At 35.0% G+C, this 20,381-nt stretch overlaps 1 protein-coding gene across 4 annotated transcripts in view; it reads right to left on the bottom strand.

Moving 5' to 3' along the window:
* The window catches only part of LOC111045398 (rho-related BTB domain-containing protein 1), a 94,512-nt gene that overhangs the window by 11,366 nt on the left and 62,765 nt on the right, over positions 1 to 20,381 (bottom strand). For 2 of the 4 annotated variants that reach the window (XM_039437259.1, XM_039437265.1), the window contains 9 exons: positions 17,634 to 17,841; positions 16,641 to 16,744; positions 15,493 to 15,690; positions 12,213 to 12,420; positions 10,478 to 10,795; positions 8,606 to 8,685; positions 7,532 to 7,664; positions 6,610 to 6,759; positions 215 to 328 (listed from right to left, as the gene is read on the bottom strand). In XM_039437259.1, coding sequence (XP_039293193.1) covers positions 215 to 328; positions 6,610 to 6,759; positions 7,532 to 7,664; positions 8,606 to 8,685; positions 10,478 to 10,795; positions 12,213 to 12,420; positions 15,493 to 15,690; positions 16,641 to 16,744; positions 17,634 to 17,819 — 1,491 coding nt within the window. In that variant the 5' untranslated portion in view covers positions 17,820 to 17,841. The remainder of the gene's footprint in view (positions 1 to 214; positions 329 to 6,609; positions 6,760 to 7,531; positions 7,665 to 8,605; positions 8,686 to 10,477; positions 10,796 to 12,212; positions 12,421 to 15,492; positions 15,691 to 16,640; positions 16,745 to 17,633; positions 17,842 to 20,381) is intronic. The other 2 variants (XM_039437255.1, XM_039437252.1) reach the window with 1 other exon arrangement.

Genomic DNA, 20,381 nt, shown 5'->3' with positions numbered 1-20,381 from the left:
GGAGTTTGTCGTGAAACTGAATTATTAAGTACGATAAACGCATTTCCTCGGTGTGGGTTGTAACCAATTGGTCGACCTGCGTTCAGGTATTGAATGCAACAGTAATACGATGTTTTCAAAACTAACAAATTTAATCCATTGAAGATTATGAAAAATAATAACATATAACATAAATTATATATCATAGACTAACAAAGCACAACGTTTTACTTACCTTCTTATATCGTTGTTTGAGCTCTGTATTCAGGAACTCCTCATGCGCTTGAATATTGGATACATAGACTAGTAATTCAGGCAGCTCCATAAATTCTGCAGCCTGTCTCACTTCCTACAAATTGCAAGATAAAAAAAATACATGAAAAGTAGAAATATTGCAAACTAGAGGTTTGTTTGTTAGCAATAAAAAGTACAAGTTAGTAATAATACAAGTATTGCAATAACAAGCTAGTAACTTTCTAGCAAATATGAAAACCTACTCCTTAACCCTAACCCTTTGAGAATCACAAAAGAAATAGAATGAAATATATCGATACATAAATAGTAAGTAAAATAAATTTAAATGCTCCAGAATTTTGTTATGAATTAATAGGCAGCTTGGAATAGACGCTATTTTTCCCTTATGAAAATATTTCTTAATAACCCTGCAGTCTTCGAAATGATAGGTGAATATTCTCGAATGAATAAATGAGGTAAAATACAGGGTGATTCTTAATTATGGTAAGATAATTATTTAATACGTGATAGTAGAGGTAAAAATAAGAAAAAAGTTCTTATAAACATATATCCATAAACGCTTCATTAGCGAGCTATACAGGGTGAAAGATTTCGCCCGGAATTCAGTTCCTCTGGTGAAACACACCGATGCTGAATTGTTTTGGGACTAGTTTTTGAAAAACTTATGCTGGATTCATATGCAAAAATATCTGAAAAATTGAATAAAACTAGTCTGGAAGCTGTAGTGTGAGTAGTTTTTGAGAAAAAAGTTGAAATATGCAAAAAACCAAGTAGAAAAACACAGACTTCTACGTTTGATGCCCAACTTTCTTTAATGACCAGTAAACAAATAATTTTTCGCAATAAAAATTGTAGAGAATTTAATTCTGAAAAGAATTATGTAAGCTGTGTAAACTAAATTTAAATAGAAGTTGAATAAAATGTATTCTTATGTAGTACATCACACCACAAAAATTTGCTTTTTTATGAGGAGAGAACTAATAACTCATAGGTTGTAGCTGATTGCAAATAAAACATGGATTTAAATAACAGCTGTCCAAAACAGCTGATTTGTTTTGTTTTAAATAAGAAAATATTAAAAAAAAAAAAAATTATCAGCTGAAAGTTATTTTCAGAAATATTTTAGCTCCCTGTTGAACAAAACAACAAACTGTAAGTTAGGCCTACTGTAACCGCGCAGTGTTTTTTGTTTAATCTATTAACCAGTTATTTGTAACCACTGTGTTAAGTATTAACTTTTTTAAATAATGGCAGGTAATTTTAGACATTATTCATACTCCGCATTAGCTGACATGCATTCAATGTATGGAATAGGACACAATGAATAATATTATCCTTTGTTTTCCATTTTTAATATTTACTCCAAGATTTTTACCTTGTTTAGGAGTATACTAGTAGTTCTGCGAACAGTAGACCTCGCTCATGAATAGCCTACAACTTTCAAACTAATGAGAAGGGCCATTAAGAAAGTACAGTATATTGTGAAGATTTATCCATTTCATCTATTATTTTCTTTATTGAAAGTGCTAGAGACATTGTTTCCAGGGACACTGAACTTATAAATGTCTCTCAAGGAGGTACCTTTATATTGACCCCATATTTACAATATTACAACTCTTCTAATAATTGATTATAAGAAATCGGTTAACTGTCAGAAAATGGAATACGCAGTAGGCAATTTAGACGATGAATCGTCTCACAGCTGATAGTGAGACGGAAAATGATTCTAAATAAGCTGGGTTTGTTGGTGACAAAATTACAGAAGGTTGCTAATGATGTTTTTCATGAAAAGCGGATTCAATGTTATGGCTTGTTATCCCTATGCAGAATGGTAATGCTCACAAGTCGGTTTCCGATCTCATACTAAAAGGAAAACAAAAGCTAATAAGCTGTGATGCCTCCAGCCGGCTCCGTAGGTATAGAAACTATTCATCTATGAAACAGGGAAAATTCTTGTTGAAAAGGGAAGAAATGATGCAATCAAGTGAGAAGTTTTCTTCAATTAAAAAATACAGTAAGATTTGGAGCGGCTTAGACCCTCCGACGTTCTCAAGGTTCACCGCTGACAACTCTTGTCCTCTGAGGTCTGAGTGAGACAGAGAAGGGAAATGAATGAGTAGTGTGACAACAAACCCTGCTCTCTATAGCTATATAAATTAGTATTCTTCAATGCCTGGTTTTCCTAGTACATATGTCACGTCTAAAAATAGATCGATAGCCCTTCATCATTCCAACGATACCATTCATTCAATACAGCACATATTAGAGCGGCACAGTTTCTATTCTAAAAATGAGACCCAATTTTTTTACTTATATTTATTGTGAGCACGATTTACTCATAACTTATTATAAATCCAAGAGTCTTTCATTTTGAAAAGAATAAAAATTTCTGTATCTTCAAAGTTAACGGCGCTAGATACGAAAAAGTAACTTTCTAGATGGAGGTTGGTCTGCGGTTTTTTAAATTACAAAAAACCCGGAGGTCTTATAAAAAATCGTTACACATACGTTTCTGTGCCTTGTTTCAAAGAACTTGTACACCAAATTTCATCCAAATCGGACAATAAATGCGGTACAAACAAACAAACAGACAAAAGCCAATCGAGTCGAAACTAAGACCTCAGCTTCGCTTTGGTCAATAAGTGTTTTTCTCAATTAAATTCTTATATTCTATCAGATACACAAGTGGTGCATTTTTGTTTTATCTATGCTGGAGTATGGTCTCCTTTTATTTATTTATTTTCACTTTTTTAATAATAATAATATTCGAACTCACGACTCACAAAGAAACCTTAAGGTTCATTGTGAGCGTCGATTCAATAATTGTGAACTTATACTTATTCTATTAAGTATGCTGTGTATAAATGTAGATTGTATGCTTGTGTTTGTTGGAAACAAATACATTCAATTTAATTGCAAGATCTAGTATGGTGTACCTGCAACTGCGTGGAGCGCGTGTCTAGACTGCCGGTGTAGAGGAACTGGAGGCACTGCTGCATGGCATAGGGCGACACCAACTTGCTCAGCGTCACCACCGTTTGCAGCGAACTGCTCGCCGGCTTGTCCAACGAGTCAAAGCACTCGCACTGCATCAACAACCAATTTACAATAACAAAATTCATATAAATCTAGTAAGAATGGGTTGAGAAACTAGAGAGCATTTTGCTGAAAAGCCCACTGCATTCACTTTCTGTTTTCCTTCAGCTCCCAGTAAAGCATGATTTTTTGATGTTATATTAAATAGTTGAAGTTCTCAGTAGTTCGGAGCTCAGTGATTGTTGGTGTTGACATCATGCTATATTAATGAAATTGTATTGCGTACTGCATTATTTTTTATGTTAATGCTATGCCTCGAAGGCAAAAAACATTCTCATTTTTACTAAAAATCAATCGCATGAGACATAAATTCAATTCCTATAAATGACTCAATTCACATTCAATACCATTAGCACAGTTATACCACATTTGAATACACAAAGAAGGACTTCCATGAATAAAAATAAGCATTTCGCTTAGATAAAGCAATAACACCGATTAGGCTGACCGGCGGAAAAAATAGGCACCGTCTCACCAATAATTAAAGCTCACAGGTTTCGATTGACTCACATTTTCAGCTTTATTTTACTGTATACTAGAGCACTGAACTGCAAGAAGTTCTGTTGTGTGTAGGACCGTAGTCCCTGTGGCACTATTCAGAACTTCCCACAAATCCCACTAATGTATAGTGGGTCTTTAGAATATCTAAAATCATTATAAAATAAAATCAATATAACAGTTCAATCGAAATTATTAATAAACTATAATTTTATTGTACATAGTTTGAAAAAATGTCTAATAAATTGAATGAATGGTTTACCTGTTGCACCCTGATGGCAGTGAAAGCTGGATGATTGAGCTCCCTGCTTCCTGCCTTCAGGTTGGCAGCAATCGAAGCCTGAGATGACGTCAGCACCTGGCAGCTAGAGCGCCTTTTCAGCTGGTCCCAAACCCTGAACAAAAAAACTGTTTTTTCAAAACTTAATCTGGACCCAGAAAAATAAAAAGGAATAATCATTTGATATTATATATTTGATATATAGTGAGTAGGTTTTTGATTTTGTATTCAAATTTTTTAAATAAGTGCAATATTTATCAAGTTTTTAATTTATTGTGAGCACGATTTACTCATAACTTATTATAAATCCAAGAGTCTTTCATTTTGAAAAGAATAAAAATTTCTGTATCTTCAAAGCTAACGGCGCTAGATACGAAAAAGTAACTTTCTAGATGGAGGTTGGTCTGCGGTTTTTTAAATTACAAAAAACCCGGAGGTCTTATAAAAAATCGTTACACATACGTTTCTGTGCCTTGTTTCAAAGAACTTGTACACCAAATTTCATCCAAATCGGACAATAAATGCGGTACAAACAAACAAACAGACAAAAGCCAATCGAGTCGAAACTAAGACCTCAGCTTCGCTTTGGTCAATAAGTGTTTTTCTCAATTAAATTCTTATATTCTATCAGATACACAAGTGGTGCATTTTTGTTTTATCTATGCTGGAGTATGGTCTCCTTTTATTTATTTATTTTCACTTTTTTAATAATAATAATATTCGAACTCACGACTCACAAAGAAACCTTAAGGTTCATTGTGAGCGTCGATTCAATAATTGTGAACTTATACTTATTCTATTAAGTATGCTGTGTATAAATGTAGATTGTATGCTTGTGTTTGTTGGAAACAAATACATTCAATTTAATTGCAAGATCTAGTATGGTGTACCTGCAACTGCGTGGAGCGCGTGTCTAGACTGCCGGTGTAGAGGAACTGGAGGCACTGCTGCATGGCATAGGGCGACACCAACTTGCTCAGCGTCACCACCGTTTGCAGCGAACTGCTCGCCGGCTTGTCCAACGAGTCAAAGCACTCGCACTGCATCAACAACCAATTTACAATAACAAAATTCATATAAATCTAGTAAGAATGGGTTGAGAAACTAGAGAGCATTTTGCTGAAAAGCCCACTGCATTCACTTTCTGTTTTCCTTCAGCTCCCAGTAAAGCATGATTTTTTGATGTTATATTAAATAGTTGAAGTTCTCAGTAGTTCGGAGCTCAGTGATTGTTGGTGTTGACATCATGCTATATTAATGAAATTGTATTGCGTACTGCATTATTTTTTTATGTTAATGCTATGCCTCGAAGGCAAAAAACATTCTCATTTTTACTAAAAATCAATCGCATGAGACATAAATTCAATTCCTATAAATGACTCAATTCACATTCAATACCATTAGCACAGTTATACCACATTTGAATACACAAAGAAGGACTTCCATGAATAAAAATAAGCATTTCGCTTAGATAAAGCAATAACACCGATTAGGCTGACCGGCGGAAAAAATAGGCACCGTCTCACCAATAATTAAAGCTCACAGGTTTCGATTGACTCACATTTTCAGCTTTATTTTACTGTATACTAGAGCACTGAACTGCAAGAAGTTCTGTTGTGTGTAGGACCGTAGTCCCTGTGGCACTATTCAGAACTTCCCACAAATCCCACTAATGTATAGTGGGTCTTTAGAATATCTAAAATCATTATAAAATAAAATCAATATAACAGTTCAATCGAAATTATTAATAAACTATAATTTTATTGTACATAGTTTGAAAAAATGTCTAATAAATTGAATGAATGGTTTACCTGTTGCACCCTGATGGCAGTGAAAGCTGGATGATTGAGCTCCCTGCTTCCTGCCTTCAGGTTGGCAGCAATCGAAGCCTGAGATGACGTCAGCACCTGGCAGCTAGAGCGCCTTTTCAGCTGGTCCCAAACCCTGAACAAAAAAACTGTATCTTCAAAGTTAACGGCGCTAGATACGAAAAAGTAACTTTCTAGATGGAGGTTGGTCTGCGGTTTTTTAAATTACAAAAAACCCGGAGGTCTTATAAAAAATCGTTACACATACGTTTCTGTGCCTTGTTTCAAAGAACTTGTACACCAAATTTCATCCAAATCGGACAATAAATGCGGTACAAACAAACAAACAGACAAAAGCCAATCGAGTCGAAACTAAGACCTCAGCTTCGCTTTGGTCAATAAGTGTTTTTCTCAAATTCTTATATTCTATCAGATACACAAGTGGTGCATTTTTGTTTTATCTATGCTGGAGTATGGTCTCCTTTTATTTATTCATTTTCACTTTTTTAATAATAATAATATTCGAACTCACGACTCACAAAGAAACCTTAAGGTTCATTGTGAGCGTCGATTCAATAATTGTGAACTTATACTTATTCTATTAAGTATGCTGTGTATAAATGTAGATTGTATGCTTGTATGTTGTTGGAAACAAATACATTCAATTTAATTGCAAGATCTAGTATGGTGTACCTGCAACTGCGTGGAGCGCGTGTCTAGACTGCCGGTGTAGAGGAACTGGAGGCACTGCTGCATGGCATAGGGCGACACCAACTTGCTCAGCGTCACCACCGTTTGCAGCGAACTGCTCGCCGGCTTGTCCAACGAGTCAAAGCACTCGCACTGCATCAACAACCAATTTACAATAACAAAATTCATATAAATCTAGTAAGAATGGGTTGAGAAACTAGAGAGCATTTTGCTGAAAAGCCCACTGCATTCACTTTCTGTTTTCCTTCAGCTCCCAGTAAAGCATGATTTTTTGATGTTATATTAAATAGTTGAAGTTCTCAGTAGTTCGGAGCTCAGTGATTGTTGGTGTTGACATCATGCTATATTAATGAAATTGTATTGCGTACTGCATTATTTTTTTATGTTAATGCTATGCCTCAAAGGCAAAAAACATTCTCATTTTTTACTAAAAATCAATCGCATGAGACATAAATTCAATTCCTATAAATGACTCAATTCACATTCAATATCATTAGCACAGTTATACCACATTTGAATACACAAAGAAGGACTTCCATGAATAAAAATAAGCATTTCGCTTAGATAAAGCAATAACACCGATTAGGCTGACCGGCGGAAAAAATAGGCACCGTCTCACCAATAATTAAAGCTCACAGGTTTCGATTGACTCACATTTTCAGCTTTATTTTACTGTATACTAGAGCACTGAACTGCAAGAAGTTCTGTTGTGTGTAGGACCGTAGTCCCTGTGGCACTATTCAGAACTTCCCACAAATCCCACTAATGTATAGTGGGTCTTTAGAATATCTAAAATCATTATAAAATAAAATCAATATAACAGTTCAATCGAAATTATTAATAAACTATAATTTTATTGTACATAGTTTGAAAAAATGTCTAATAAATTGAATGAATGGTTTACCTGTTGCACCCTGATGGCAGTGAAAGCTGGATGATTGAGCTCCCTGCTTCCTGCCTTCAGGTTGGCAGCAATCGAAGCCTGAGATGACGTCAGCACCTGGCAGCTAGAGCGCCTTTTCAGCTGGTCCCAAACCCTGAACAAAAAAACTGTTTTTTCAAAACTTAATCTGGACCCAGAAAAATAAAAAGGAATAATCATTTGATATTATATATTTGATATATAGTGAGTAGGTTTTTGATTTTGTATTCAAATTTTTTAAATAAGTGCAATATTTATCAAGTTTTTAATTTATTGTGATACATTCTGTGATTCATTTAGAGTATAACACCAACCTTCAAAATTCAAAAGTTTCATATCATTATTCCTGGACCGAAAATCAAGTGACAAAGCAGTGTGTGATTACATAACCTCAACTCTTGGACAACATTAACATTTTATGAAAATTTTTGGAGAGAAATAGTACAGGCTCAGCCTAGTTTTTCCTCCAATTTCATAATTATATTACGATTATAGTGTTTTATACAATAAATTAAAAAATATTATGATACTAGCAAACCCTCGTGTTACACTACCTATTTAAAAAATCGCATTCAGTGGTTTTGAATAGTAAGTAGGTTGTTTCTTGTTTTTAATATAAATTTTTATAGTTACTGATAACTAAAGATTTTCACATACAAGTCCGTTTCACATATGCCCGTGTACCGTATAGAAGGTAACTTGGAGAATGGATAGCATAAGAAGATATCCCATGGTATAGGGCGTTTATGTTCTAAATTTCACTTTTAATTCAAGCCGATAGTCGATAGCCGATAGGCTAGTTCTTTTTTGTGAAGCTATGTGACGCTGGCCACTAGTCGACAGTAATCAGTTTGAGTTAACAAAAATCGGCTAGAAACTTGGAGCATATACATGGGCTATCTTTTCATGCTATCTTTTCTCTATGGTAATGATGAACCTTGAAATCAAAACTCATCTTACGCTGACAATGAAGCACAGTGAATTGTCCTACTTTTTTGACGGTATCAAACCAGTTGGGAATGATGTTTAAGTATAAAAAGATATTTTAATAAGTACCTTGTAGGTTTTTCGACTCGTATGAGATATTCAGTGTCCTCATTGAAGTCCCCTGATGTCGCTTCTCCAAAAGTGGAAACCTGCAAAACAGAATGCATATTATTTATTTTTGAAATACATTAGATTCAAAGTTGACCAAATCTAACCTAATCCTAAACTGAACCAATTTCAGATAAATGTATAGTATACTGTGGTCCTATCACCTAAATAGACACCTAATAACCTTCCAAATTAATCATAATTGAAGTTACCTTTAATCCAACTGCCAGGAAATGTGAAAACACTGCAGGCGAACAACAGTGAGCTTGGCACAGATTGGTTTGTCCAGTTCGAGTTCTAATGTCATTCAAGTAACAGAAACGTGTTTTCACCAATGTGGGTGAATGTATTCAAATCGTAGGTAAAGTGTCAAGAAGGCTTATTACATATTTTTACAGATACTGCAGTGCGAGGCAGATCCTCCATAGATGTCTTTGTTTCAAAAATGAAAGTATAATGAATATCCTAGAAGTATTGAATTTCAGACCAGCTCTGGTGAATTTACAATAGGACGTTACCACCAAAAAACATACATTATATGATGTAATTTCCTTGAATCAATTCAAAACACTAGTAAATTATTAATGAAATAGCATGTATTCAGTATGAAAAGTGTATTTTTACTTATCAAGATGACACTAGGAATTTGTGCGTCATTAAGTGTCTCAGCCTGCTATGAATACTATGAAATAACAGTGCAGCAAATCTTTGGGAATTACAATTAAAATATCCACACAGGGACACGTTCATGACGTCAAATGTGATGATGCTGATGATTACACGTTCTACCACAAGTTGATCCATGATTGATGAATGGCAATGCAATTGAAAAGTGCATTGATACCTGCAGTCAGCACTCAAACTTCGATTAGTAGGCAGCGCCTAATGTGTTATTTTGATTTAGAAAGTTACTCGTTTTTATTCAAGGATCAACTATTTTTTTGCTTAACTATGTATAATGTATTATATTTTTGTTACTATGGCAAAATAAAATGCTATTTGATTTGAATGCACAAGTTTATGTACTGGTTTTGCACTGCGACATGTAATGTGTGGAATTTCCAACAAGTCTACCTTGCTGCGAACGATAACATGAGAATTTCCCGTTTTCCTGAGCCACTCTGTATTATTATTGAAAAAAAATTGAATTAGGGTTAGTACTGTGATCCTATACCATAAAACGAGCAACTTCTGTTTATATGTTTGGATGTTTGGATGTTTATATGTTTGGATGTTTATATGTTTGTATTTCACCGGATCTCAAAAACGGCTCTAACAATTCTCACAAAATTCAGAACATAGTAGGTTTATAATATAAAGATTCGATTGCACTAGGTCTCATCCCTGGGAAAACTCACTGAAGGACATTAAAAGGATAATTATTATTCATCCTTGGAAAAACAGCTGATAATAATTATTTCGTCGCCTGTTGGTGATGGAAGTGAGTGAGCGAGTTCATGTGTGTGGGACTGTGTCAAAATTATGACTCAGCTTTTGAACTTTTGTAATCATTCAATAAGGTACTTGGTGTCTGTTGCAAAAAAGCCGGGTTATTTTCAATCCTGAATAATTCCAGTAAATCCATCTTTTTGAATTGGTCTCTTCTCTGATTTGGTTCACGTGAAGTTAATCAGGATTAAAATTTAACTGGCTTTTGTGCAACTGGGTCTTTGTGAGGGAAATTTTTGCATTCCTCTGGGAATTAATCTCAATTTACAGTGATTAGATAGAACATTTCTGTATGAATGTTATAATTTCTTCTTTCGTAATAAATTGTTTATGCTTTTGTACTCCAGAGCGAAGCTCGGTCCCCGATATTGAAGGCCTACTAACCATACTGGACTCGCTAGCACTGCGCGTGCTCATCACCTCCTGTCCGCCGCCATCGTTCAGATTGGCACCCAGCAACAGGAGGCGAGCCAGGGCGGGCGACGCAGCCGCCACCACGAAGCGGTGCGCCGGGAAGCCAACCGCCCCCACTGCGCCGCCTCCACACCCCTCCCCGCCTCCGCCACCACCTCCACTGCCCCCAGCTATGAAGATGAGGTCGGAGTGCGCCTGCGCGTGCCACAGCCACATCAGACTCTCCTCGTAGCTGGACATCGACACGTGCATCTCGGGCGGACGCGGCTTCGGCGGGCAGTACGGTGCCTGCAATTGATAATACATTTAATGATTAATATTAATTATAACTTACTGCATGATTATATTGATCTAAAAATAATTATAGTAAATAATAATAATAATAATAGTCAATAATATTAACAATTGATAATACTAAATTATAAGTAAACTCAATAGACACCCTAATATAAGAATCACTTAAAAAAACGCAACTCGTTCAAACAGGAGCAATTTGCAGGGGCTTGTTTGATCTCCCAAACCAAACCCTATTTTATTATTTTTTATGGGTGTTTTGGAGAAATCTGATAAAAAATCAAATCAAATTCTATTGCCTTAGAAATAAATTTTCCAAGTACCATAAATGACCAGTAAAACAATATACAGGAAGAAGTCGTCAAAAGAAGTAGCAGGTGTTATTGCTATTCTTGAAAGAGTCATAAGAAATGTCACAAATCATTACTCAAAACAATATGTCTACACAATAGCCAAAACAATATGTATGAAAAATGGGGGACGTCGCCTATATGCTGTTATCTTCGAAAATATAAGTTTTCTCTTCGTATTTTTGTATAGTTTTATATGAGAGACTATTTATATCTAAAGGAATTTTATAAAATTGTAAAGGAATTGTATGAAAGTATGAATCTGTTCAAAATTATAAATTAATAACTTGATGAATGTGTAAGAGTATTAAACATTTTTTAAAAATATAAAACAGAACTTCAGTACGTATAATTTGGATTCAGTCACAAGAATAAGGTTGACAAACATAAGAAAAGGTTGCATCAGCGTGAGGGGAGACTAGAAGGATGCTCATGCGCTTTGTTTCTTTCACAATCTGTTTTGCACTAGCCGGCAGGACAGCAACTACAAGTCCTCTTGTTTTTACTAGTGAACCTAATTACTTATGTTATTGTTGGTCCCAATAGTTTCAAGCTTTTACTCGTGACTAAACCATGTATTGAAAAAATGAAATAACAATTCTCTGATAGATATTCTACCATCAAGTACTGAACATAAGCGATAATGCTACCATCAGGCCGTCCCTGTAGTAAGTTAATAAAAAATACTTATTTGGAATAAGTTTCGACATTCACGTTTTTATATTGGCGAAATGTTTGGTGCTTGTGTCACACATGATCAAACCAGACATAAATAAGTTTGCAAGACCAGACCAAACATGTCACAACTATATAACGTGAGTGTTGAAAAAAAAAAATCCAACTTATATGAATTAGTGAAAAAGAAGAATGGATGACCGACAGCAAGATCATGTTTACAAAAAATCGTAAATACCATATTTCATTTCTGCGATAACTCGTCGAAGGATATTAAAATGTAAAATTCATACTTCAAAAAACAACAGACTAATAAAAACCAAATTGCATTTTCTGTTCAAAAAAGTGAACCACATTAATAATGACGATTTGATTATTTGGCTGACCTGCAGAAGGGGTCGCTGCACCTTCTTGAGGTTGGTCATCCAGAAGCGCTGCTGCCTGCGTGCGATGAGCGCCGCGCGGATGGCGTTCTCGAACACCTCGTTGACTCCGTAGTAGGTCAGCACACTCGTCTCGTAGTAGTACACGCCCAGCTCCTTGGCCACGCTGCGTGCCTGGTCCGGCATCACCAGGTCGGTTTTTCTGATTGCTCTGCAACACCAAAACACAACATTCGAAATTTATCATGTTTGCAGTTGAATTTAATCATGTATATCACCACTGCTATCTCTGATAAAAGCCATCCCAAACAACAAACGTACAAAGTACGCAACACCGTAAACGTCTAGAAACAGCTTCTAGGTGCGGTATACAATGGTGCATGTAACAATATAACCTATTCTTTTTGGAACAGTATATGCATTCAAAGAAGGAACAGTTTTGGATGGGGTCTGTTGTTTCTCCCTCAATGAATTGTGTAATATTTGCTATAATGACAAATATTATTGAAAATACGTCGGAGGAAAAGAAAGTTTGCTCGAACAGTCTTCCTCAATGTAGCACGAGCTTTCGACAAAGTATGGCACTCAGGTTTATGCTACAAAATTAATAATATTTAATAATAATAATATATATTATTAATTAATTATGGTAAATTACCATTATTTTAATAACATTAAATTTCTAGTTAATTATTTGGTAATTAAATTACCAACATTAAAGATGGTAATAATAATAGTACTTAACAGAATAGTCTTATACTGAAATCATATCATCAAGACCGTTATTCCAGAATAAAACAAGGCGATGCTTTTTTATCTCTCCGGGTGAAGAAAATGGGCTTGAGTTCCTCAAGGAAGTGTCCAGGGTCCCCTCCTGTACCTCCTCTACACATCTGATATACCTCAGCCCGAAAATGTGACAGCAGCAACATTATTTCGCTGATGACACTGCAATTTTATCAGTTGGTGCAACTGCTGATTCAGTTGCAAAACTGGAGATTTCACAATCAACACTAAAGCAATAGTCTTAGGGAAATGCATAAAATTGTGAAACTATACATGAAATTGAAGAGAATTTAATGCTCTATTAGCTCATAATCAGCAAAGATTTTTTCCCATCGATTTTTAAAGATTATAAACGCAGTTATAAACCGCAGCCTAATCTTATACTGTCCATCAGAGTAAATTCTGTCTGTATGTCGTGTCGGCGAGATATCGGTGTGGTAACGGCTAATGACTGTTGGGGTTGGTGTATCAAAAATGCTAACATCAAAAGCTAATCTCCTTCAAGACATACTGGCAACAGGACTGCCCGAGTTCAAAGCAGAGAAAGGACGAGAGACAATACTATGTTATTAAATTTTAGTTATTGACCGAGCGAAGTGAGGTCTAAGATTCAAGTCGACTGCATTTCTCTAAATGTTTAAATGTTTATATGTTGCGCATTTACGGAGAAACGCGGTAACTGATTTTCATGAAATTTGACAGTTATCATGTAGACAATAGTTCATTATTTAATAGGGCATGAAAATAGCATTCAATGAGGCATGCAATTTATAGTCTACACAGCAGCTGATTTTTTACCAAGTTACATTGAGATATTGAATTGCATGCCATATTTATAATCAACTCGACAGCTGATTTATGATTAATAATTCTATAGTCTGATTTTTACTCTAATATTGGCGTACGAAAGAGGCTCCTTTTTCCTTTTATATTATCTTTGAAATGCAAAATTTCCAAAAACCTTGTATATACGTCGACGCGCAATTAAAAAGGAACATACCTGTCAAATTTCATGAAAATCTGTTACCGCGTTTCGCCGTAAATGCGCAACATATAAACATTTAAACATTAAGAGAAATGCCAAACCGTCGACTTGAATCTTAGACCTCACTTCGCTCGGTCAATAAAAGTTATAATATACAAACTTTAATCGCTCACACAAATAATCTCTGTTACATGCAGTTACATGCAACTAGATTATTGTTAAAATTCTCACAATTAATGTGCTGTTTCAGTACACAGAACGTTTCTTCTCTTCCAGCAATACTCCTTGAAAAAGCAATATTTTGAATATTTAAGCTAAGGCAATAGTGTTTTGAATATTTAAACTAAGGGAGTCAAAATCCAGCCATCTTTTTAGTGTGGAGACGCCTTTAGAGGCCGAATCGTAGATCTCATTCCATGTTTCACCCCCTTACTACAACACTATGTCATCTGCGAATGAATATACTTCTCCTCCATTCAATTCTAATATTAGTCATTCATTCACATATAACAGGAAGAGGATAGTCCATAAGACAGTGCCTTGAGGGAGACCATAGCATGAAAGAGGCATTTCACTTACTGAGTTATTGAGTGATAGAATCTGTGATCTATTTGACAAGTAGCTCTTGAACAATTTCAAAGCAATAACGGCTCTTATTCCAGCCCACTCTAATTTGTCCAATAACTTATCGCGAGACACAGTGTCATAAACTTTTGCTAGGTCCAGGCAGGCCCAGGCCCAGGGGTGGGCGTTTGGCTGCCCAGGGCGGCAGATTTTTGGGGGCGGAAAATTTTAAGGAACGGAAAGTTTTAAAATACAAATAAATAATAAATTCTTAATATTAAATGTGAATAGTAAAATTGTATAAGAAGCTTTTCCAAACTCAAGCTAATGAAGACATATATTATATAAGATCAACAATGTCCCAGGAACATCTGAGAGGTCTAGCGAACATAAAATAGCTCAGTCCCTAGATCTTGAAGAATTGGAGATGAAATTTTTCTATGAAAAAGTCAGACGAGTTTGCCGATTTCGCCCAGATCGGCAAAGTCCCTAGGGCCGTGCCTGGGTCCAGGTCCGCCACCGCATTTGAGAATTTGATCAGAGCATCATTGGTACTCTTTTAACTCTGAAAACTAAACTGATTCTCTTCTTTTGTGTTTGTTTAAACATACATTCGAATAGTGTCATATTTGAATGATACATAACGCTAGGCTAGCCTATTTCTAACAAAAGGCTGAAAAAGAAGAAATTGTTACCTAGTTTAAATGGAAGTTGGTTAAAACTTTTGTCGGAAATACAGCGTCAGGTTCACCAGATATTCCTTCTGATTCTCTGCAAAATCTTCTAATACTTGCAAAATTGCTGGTAGCTTCACAAAATATTTCTACCTCTTTGGACGGGTTTTCAAAAATAATCATCCAAAAGGTTTTTTCTCTAATATGTGTCTGCAATAGGAGCAAATCGTGTATTACAGTTGTGAGTATTATTTGTGGAGTTTGAGCCACTGACCTGAGAAACGGACTGCGATCCCTGAAGAAGCTGAGATAGGCCTCGTCGCGGTACATGTAGCGCAGGTCATTCTTGCAGCCGACCAGCAGAATGGGTGTCTGCGGACAGAAGCGCCTGATCTCCGGGTACCACATCGCCTTGCAGTTGCGCAGTGAGTTGTGGCTAGTCAGTGAGAAGCACAGCAGCACTACGTCCGACCTGAACAAACACCAAAGCTACAATAAAACTTATATTTTTCTTGGATCTTCAATCTTATGTATAATGTAAAATCTATTGTCGTTTTTTCTCCGTTAGGGCTACTCTTGAATATAGATAAAAATATTAATCTAAGTACCCTGTTTTAAATTGTTTACTCACAACATGTTTCGGCTATATGATGCCATTTGATTGAAAAATAAATAAAATGACATTAAATAAATACTATAGCAAGCTTCTTATTTTTTATGTGTAATCTATATATAGGTTTTCTCAGACCAAAGTCATCCATTTTCACCCACAAGTTCCAACAAGCCTTCTACAACAGTGAATCAAAATTCATATTTTCAAAGTGAATGAAATAAATTGCAATTCTCCTTCATTGGAGGGCACAAATAATATAACATATTCAGGAGTCATAAAATTGATGACTTACTTCGCTGGGAAAAACACTTTATACCTCAAATAGCAAAGCTTGGAAATTAATTTAAACATTATTTTCGTAACAGATTCTTTTATGGATCACGTAAAGCTCTATGGTTCGCAATAATTTTTTTACCTTTGTCTTTCTCTCTTTCATTTCTCCACTTGACCACTGGCTGTGGCTGGACTATCCATTCATAGCATGTATAGAATAACAATTACAATCTATTATCAATTACAACTTTGAAGATATATTTTATTCAACATTGATGAAAATAAATTATATAAGTTGATCTGCCGATATATTTGGTAACATTGAGTACTGAAACCATATTCATTCATTTATCAATCAATTAATTATTATTTATCAACTACAATTATTATTGATAATAATGCTTCTCTTTGCTCTCAACAAAACCATTCCGTTTTACTTTACTCGAGAATAACTTCTGTTTCATAGTTTCGGATTGTTGAATAGTTTGAAAAGTGAGTAAAGTGAGCTGTAGACTGTCCTAACATTGATTGGTTACCTTCCATAGGCGAATCTTCTGTCTTTTTCGTGATCTCCAAATGTGTCCCATAGTCGTAATGAGACATTTACACCGTCTACAACCTCCCATGACCTTTCTAGAACCTGAAATTGGAAAAAAATAGTTTCAATTACAGAATTACTACCTAAAACTGTATTCTTTATAGAACTGGATTATTTCTATTCAATTGGAATTCATTCTCAAAAACATTACAAAGGAAAACGAAAAACTGCAGAGTTAACAATTAATTCATAGATTCCTTAATACTAAAATACAGAGTGAATAAATGAGTTATAGCCTACATAGAACTGCAGTTTCGTATTGAAACCAACTCATCTTCAGCTGAATAAGTCTAATAGCTGTCGATGTGACAAAAATAAAACTGTGATTATTCAATTATGGATAAATTCCACAATATCAATTCTGATTCACAAATTTTATCTACAGGAATAAATAAAAAGATTACATAAATTTGTATAATAAACCCTGCAATGAGCCTATTTTGGTGTTGAATGATGTTGATATTATTATTGGCTTTCTTTTGCTTTATTTCTTCTCTAAATTTACCAACTGCATTTGAGCTTTTTTTTGTAGATACTATATGCAGAGTGTATCTATTTCCATTAATTGAAAATTATCTAATTTTCGAATAATTGGAAAAGGTGCAGTCGAATGTCTTGGACGTTTGCTATAAGTTTAGGTTAGGTTGAGTTATTCATTGGGAACATTTGGCAGTTTAGTGGGTACCATAAGCAACCAGTATTGAGAGTGTGGCTATGCCGCCTCCTACATGGCTGGGCTCTCAACACAGGGACAGACAGTCCCACACATGATGCGCTTAGCTTGCTAAGACCATATTAACTGTGCGCGAATGCAATCTGCTATATCCTTATGGGAGAAAGGTTAGGTTGGGTGTTGTGGATAGTTGTTTACATATGTTTCACTTTGGTGTTTCAATGTGGATTAGGTTTAGTAAGGTTAGGTGGTGCTTACATCCTTGTAGATGCGATACTGGTCGATGGCCCATACAGTGGGCACGTGAGTGGCCAGCAGCTGCGAGAGGCTGAGCTGTTTGTTGCATGCACGCGCACAGATGAGGCGCGTCTTGCCCACGGCTGTGTCGCCCACCACCACGCATTTCACCAACTCCTGGTGGGGTTGTTCATTATCCATTATCATTTCCCATCATACCAGTAGCCACCTGTCCAACACACACACAAAACACATCAGTTTAAATCAGTGACATAAGAAATCCAAGAAGTCTGTTCGTCGAAAAGAGAGCCATAACATGAAAATTTCGTTTGAGTGCATATAAAAGTGATGATCAAATCTGCTGATTATTGCTTTGATGCTTCTCAGTTGTGCAATATTCATAATGCTTTCATTGAATCACGTATTGAGTTTTGATTTTCTGCTCTCAAATATGTTTATTGACTACTATGAATCTGTCTTGCTGCTCATACTTGTTTACATTATCGCTCAGCTCCCAGAAGACTATATAGTTATAATGTATTCATTTTCAACGTCCTTGGATGTAGGCTACCGTACTGCTACATCGCATTTTATGTGAAATAGAATAATATTTTCTCTAATAAACTAGGGTCGCTTTCGCAAAAAAATGAACTAAAATCTATTTTAACCATTAGCTGACTCAATTGAAACACATTATAATGAATTCAACCATACACTGACTAAAAGGGTTTAATGGTCAAATAACCTTTGGAGAAAGCTAGTAGTGTACTTTTATATCAAGAGATTATAAATCGCTTTTGAGGAACAGTCACCTACATGGGTTTATCATATTTTATGACATATCTTAATAGCTACTAAAATTAAAACTGCGAGCTTCTTATGACAATTTCAAGGTAATAACATCTTACCAAATTTCATTAAATTTATCGGTCAATTTTACATGAATCCCGAACATTGAAGAGTAGAAAATTTTGAACCATTTACAGGATAATTATGATGAATTTCATTGAAAAACGAAAACATTAAATTTATGACTTTCAGCATTAAATAAACCGAAAGAAGTTCGTAGCTAACTTGTTTGAACACAATTATAAAAAACAATTCATGATTTTTCATAAGAACTATTTTTTATAAACTAATCTAAGTGAAAAGATGCTAAATATCTCATCTTTTTTCTACATTTTGAAGTCAGAACATCTAATGCTTAAATCATAGCAAATACAGTACACAAGAGAGGATTGGCCAATTCATCAATTGATACGATGAGAAGAGCAAGAAAACAACTCAACATTAGTTTACCGCCAACAAGATAACAATAATAAAGTTTTAAGCAGAAAGTGGAGAGCTGCAGCCAATCGCCATACATCTTTCAGTGGAAATCAATACAAGACGAGAGTCCCGTTCAAATGGTACTAAGGATAGGGGACAATAACTTGAAGAAGCTCTTCTTGTTGTTGAATGATTGAAACTCAACTTGTTTTCGCTGCTGCTGCTGCTACTGCTCCATTTAGTTGCCCAGTGACGTTTATTGGAGTGCAAGAAAGGGAGAAGACTAAACTCTTTTTAAAGAATAGAGTCGACTGTGCTTGATGGATACCATGACGACGAGTCATCAACAATATCTCTCATATACATTTCAAAAGTGGTTTTAGAGATTAGAAAGAAAAAACTGTTCTACTCCTTTTGGAAGTGAGAAGAGTATAAGTTAACTTCATTTCTCCGATAGACACCCAACCATCAATTAATTTTAGCTCTCGATTATCAAATGCATTTGAAATTGAATAGAACAATTTATCACAGTGAGTGAACAAGTTAATAGTACTTGATATTATTGAACTAGAATGATAATGTCAACTCGCCTTAGGATCAATCATCTAGTTTTCTTTTAATAAGTTTAATAACGTGAATGGATGACGTGAACAACAAAAACTGACTAAACAAAGAATAATGAAAATTTTACCCAAGTTTTCCCGTAATCCGCTTATTTGTTTTTCTAGAAAAATCATAATATCTTGTGAATGGACCAATTTTCTTACTAGAATTTGTTCAGTTAAATACGATGAAACCAGTGGTACTGTAGATTAATAGTGAATGTAGTTAATATGGAAATATTTCAATGAATATGCTGGAAAGAGTTCAGAGGAGGTAATAATCATTGATGGATCATTCCAGGAAAGTAGTTTTTACTATAATTTGAGTAAAGAATCGAGGTGTAAATAATTTCATTCTTGAGATTTTCAGTCACTAATTGTCGAAATGCACCGGAATTTAAAAATTTTAAGGTGAACAATACTTTAACAGCATAATTTGTAACATCTGTGAGTTGGGGTTATTTGAGAACCAGATTAATCGATTGTTATCATGCTTTAAATGTGTCCATCGTTTGGAATAGCCCTGAAATGTAAGAATGATTCATCAAATGAGAAATGTAAACATGATGCATGCAATAAAAAATGTTGAATGAAAAATAGAAAAAATATATTTTCTCACCTGTTGCCAAGCACAGGAGGCCATCTTTGCATTGCAATAGGGGTTTGAAATCAGAGTGGGTTTTTTGGGATAACAAAAGAAAATACAGATATTCTAAAAATAATACAAAAAGGTTGATCAAAAACATGCAATTGGAATTTATTGTTTAATATAAAGTTTAATTGTATAATGTTGGATAAACCATGTCAATAATGTTTTTTTATTGGCTGATATTTTATATTGTTGTGACTGAATGAATAAAATCGTGAATTTGGACCAGAATTCTACAGTATTTCAAAA

The sequence above is a fragment of the Nilaparvata lugens genome, chromosome 1, assembly GCF_014356525.2.
Source record: "Nilaparvata lugens isolate BPH chromosome 1, ASM1435652v1, whole genome shotgun sequence".
Taxonomy (NCBI): domain Eukaryota; kingdom Metazoa; phylum Arthropoda; class Insecta; order Hemiptera; family Delphacidae; genus Nilaparvata; species Nilaparvata lugens.
Note: the sequence above shows the minus strand (reverse complement) of the source record. Positions and strands in the feature narration are given on the sequence as shown.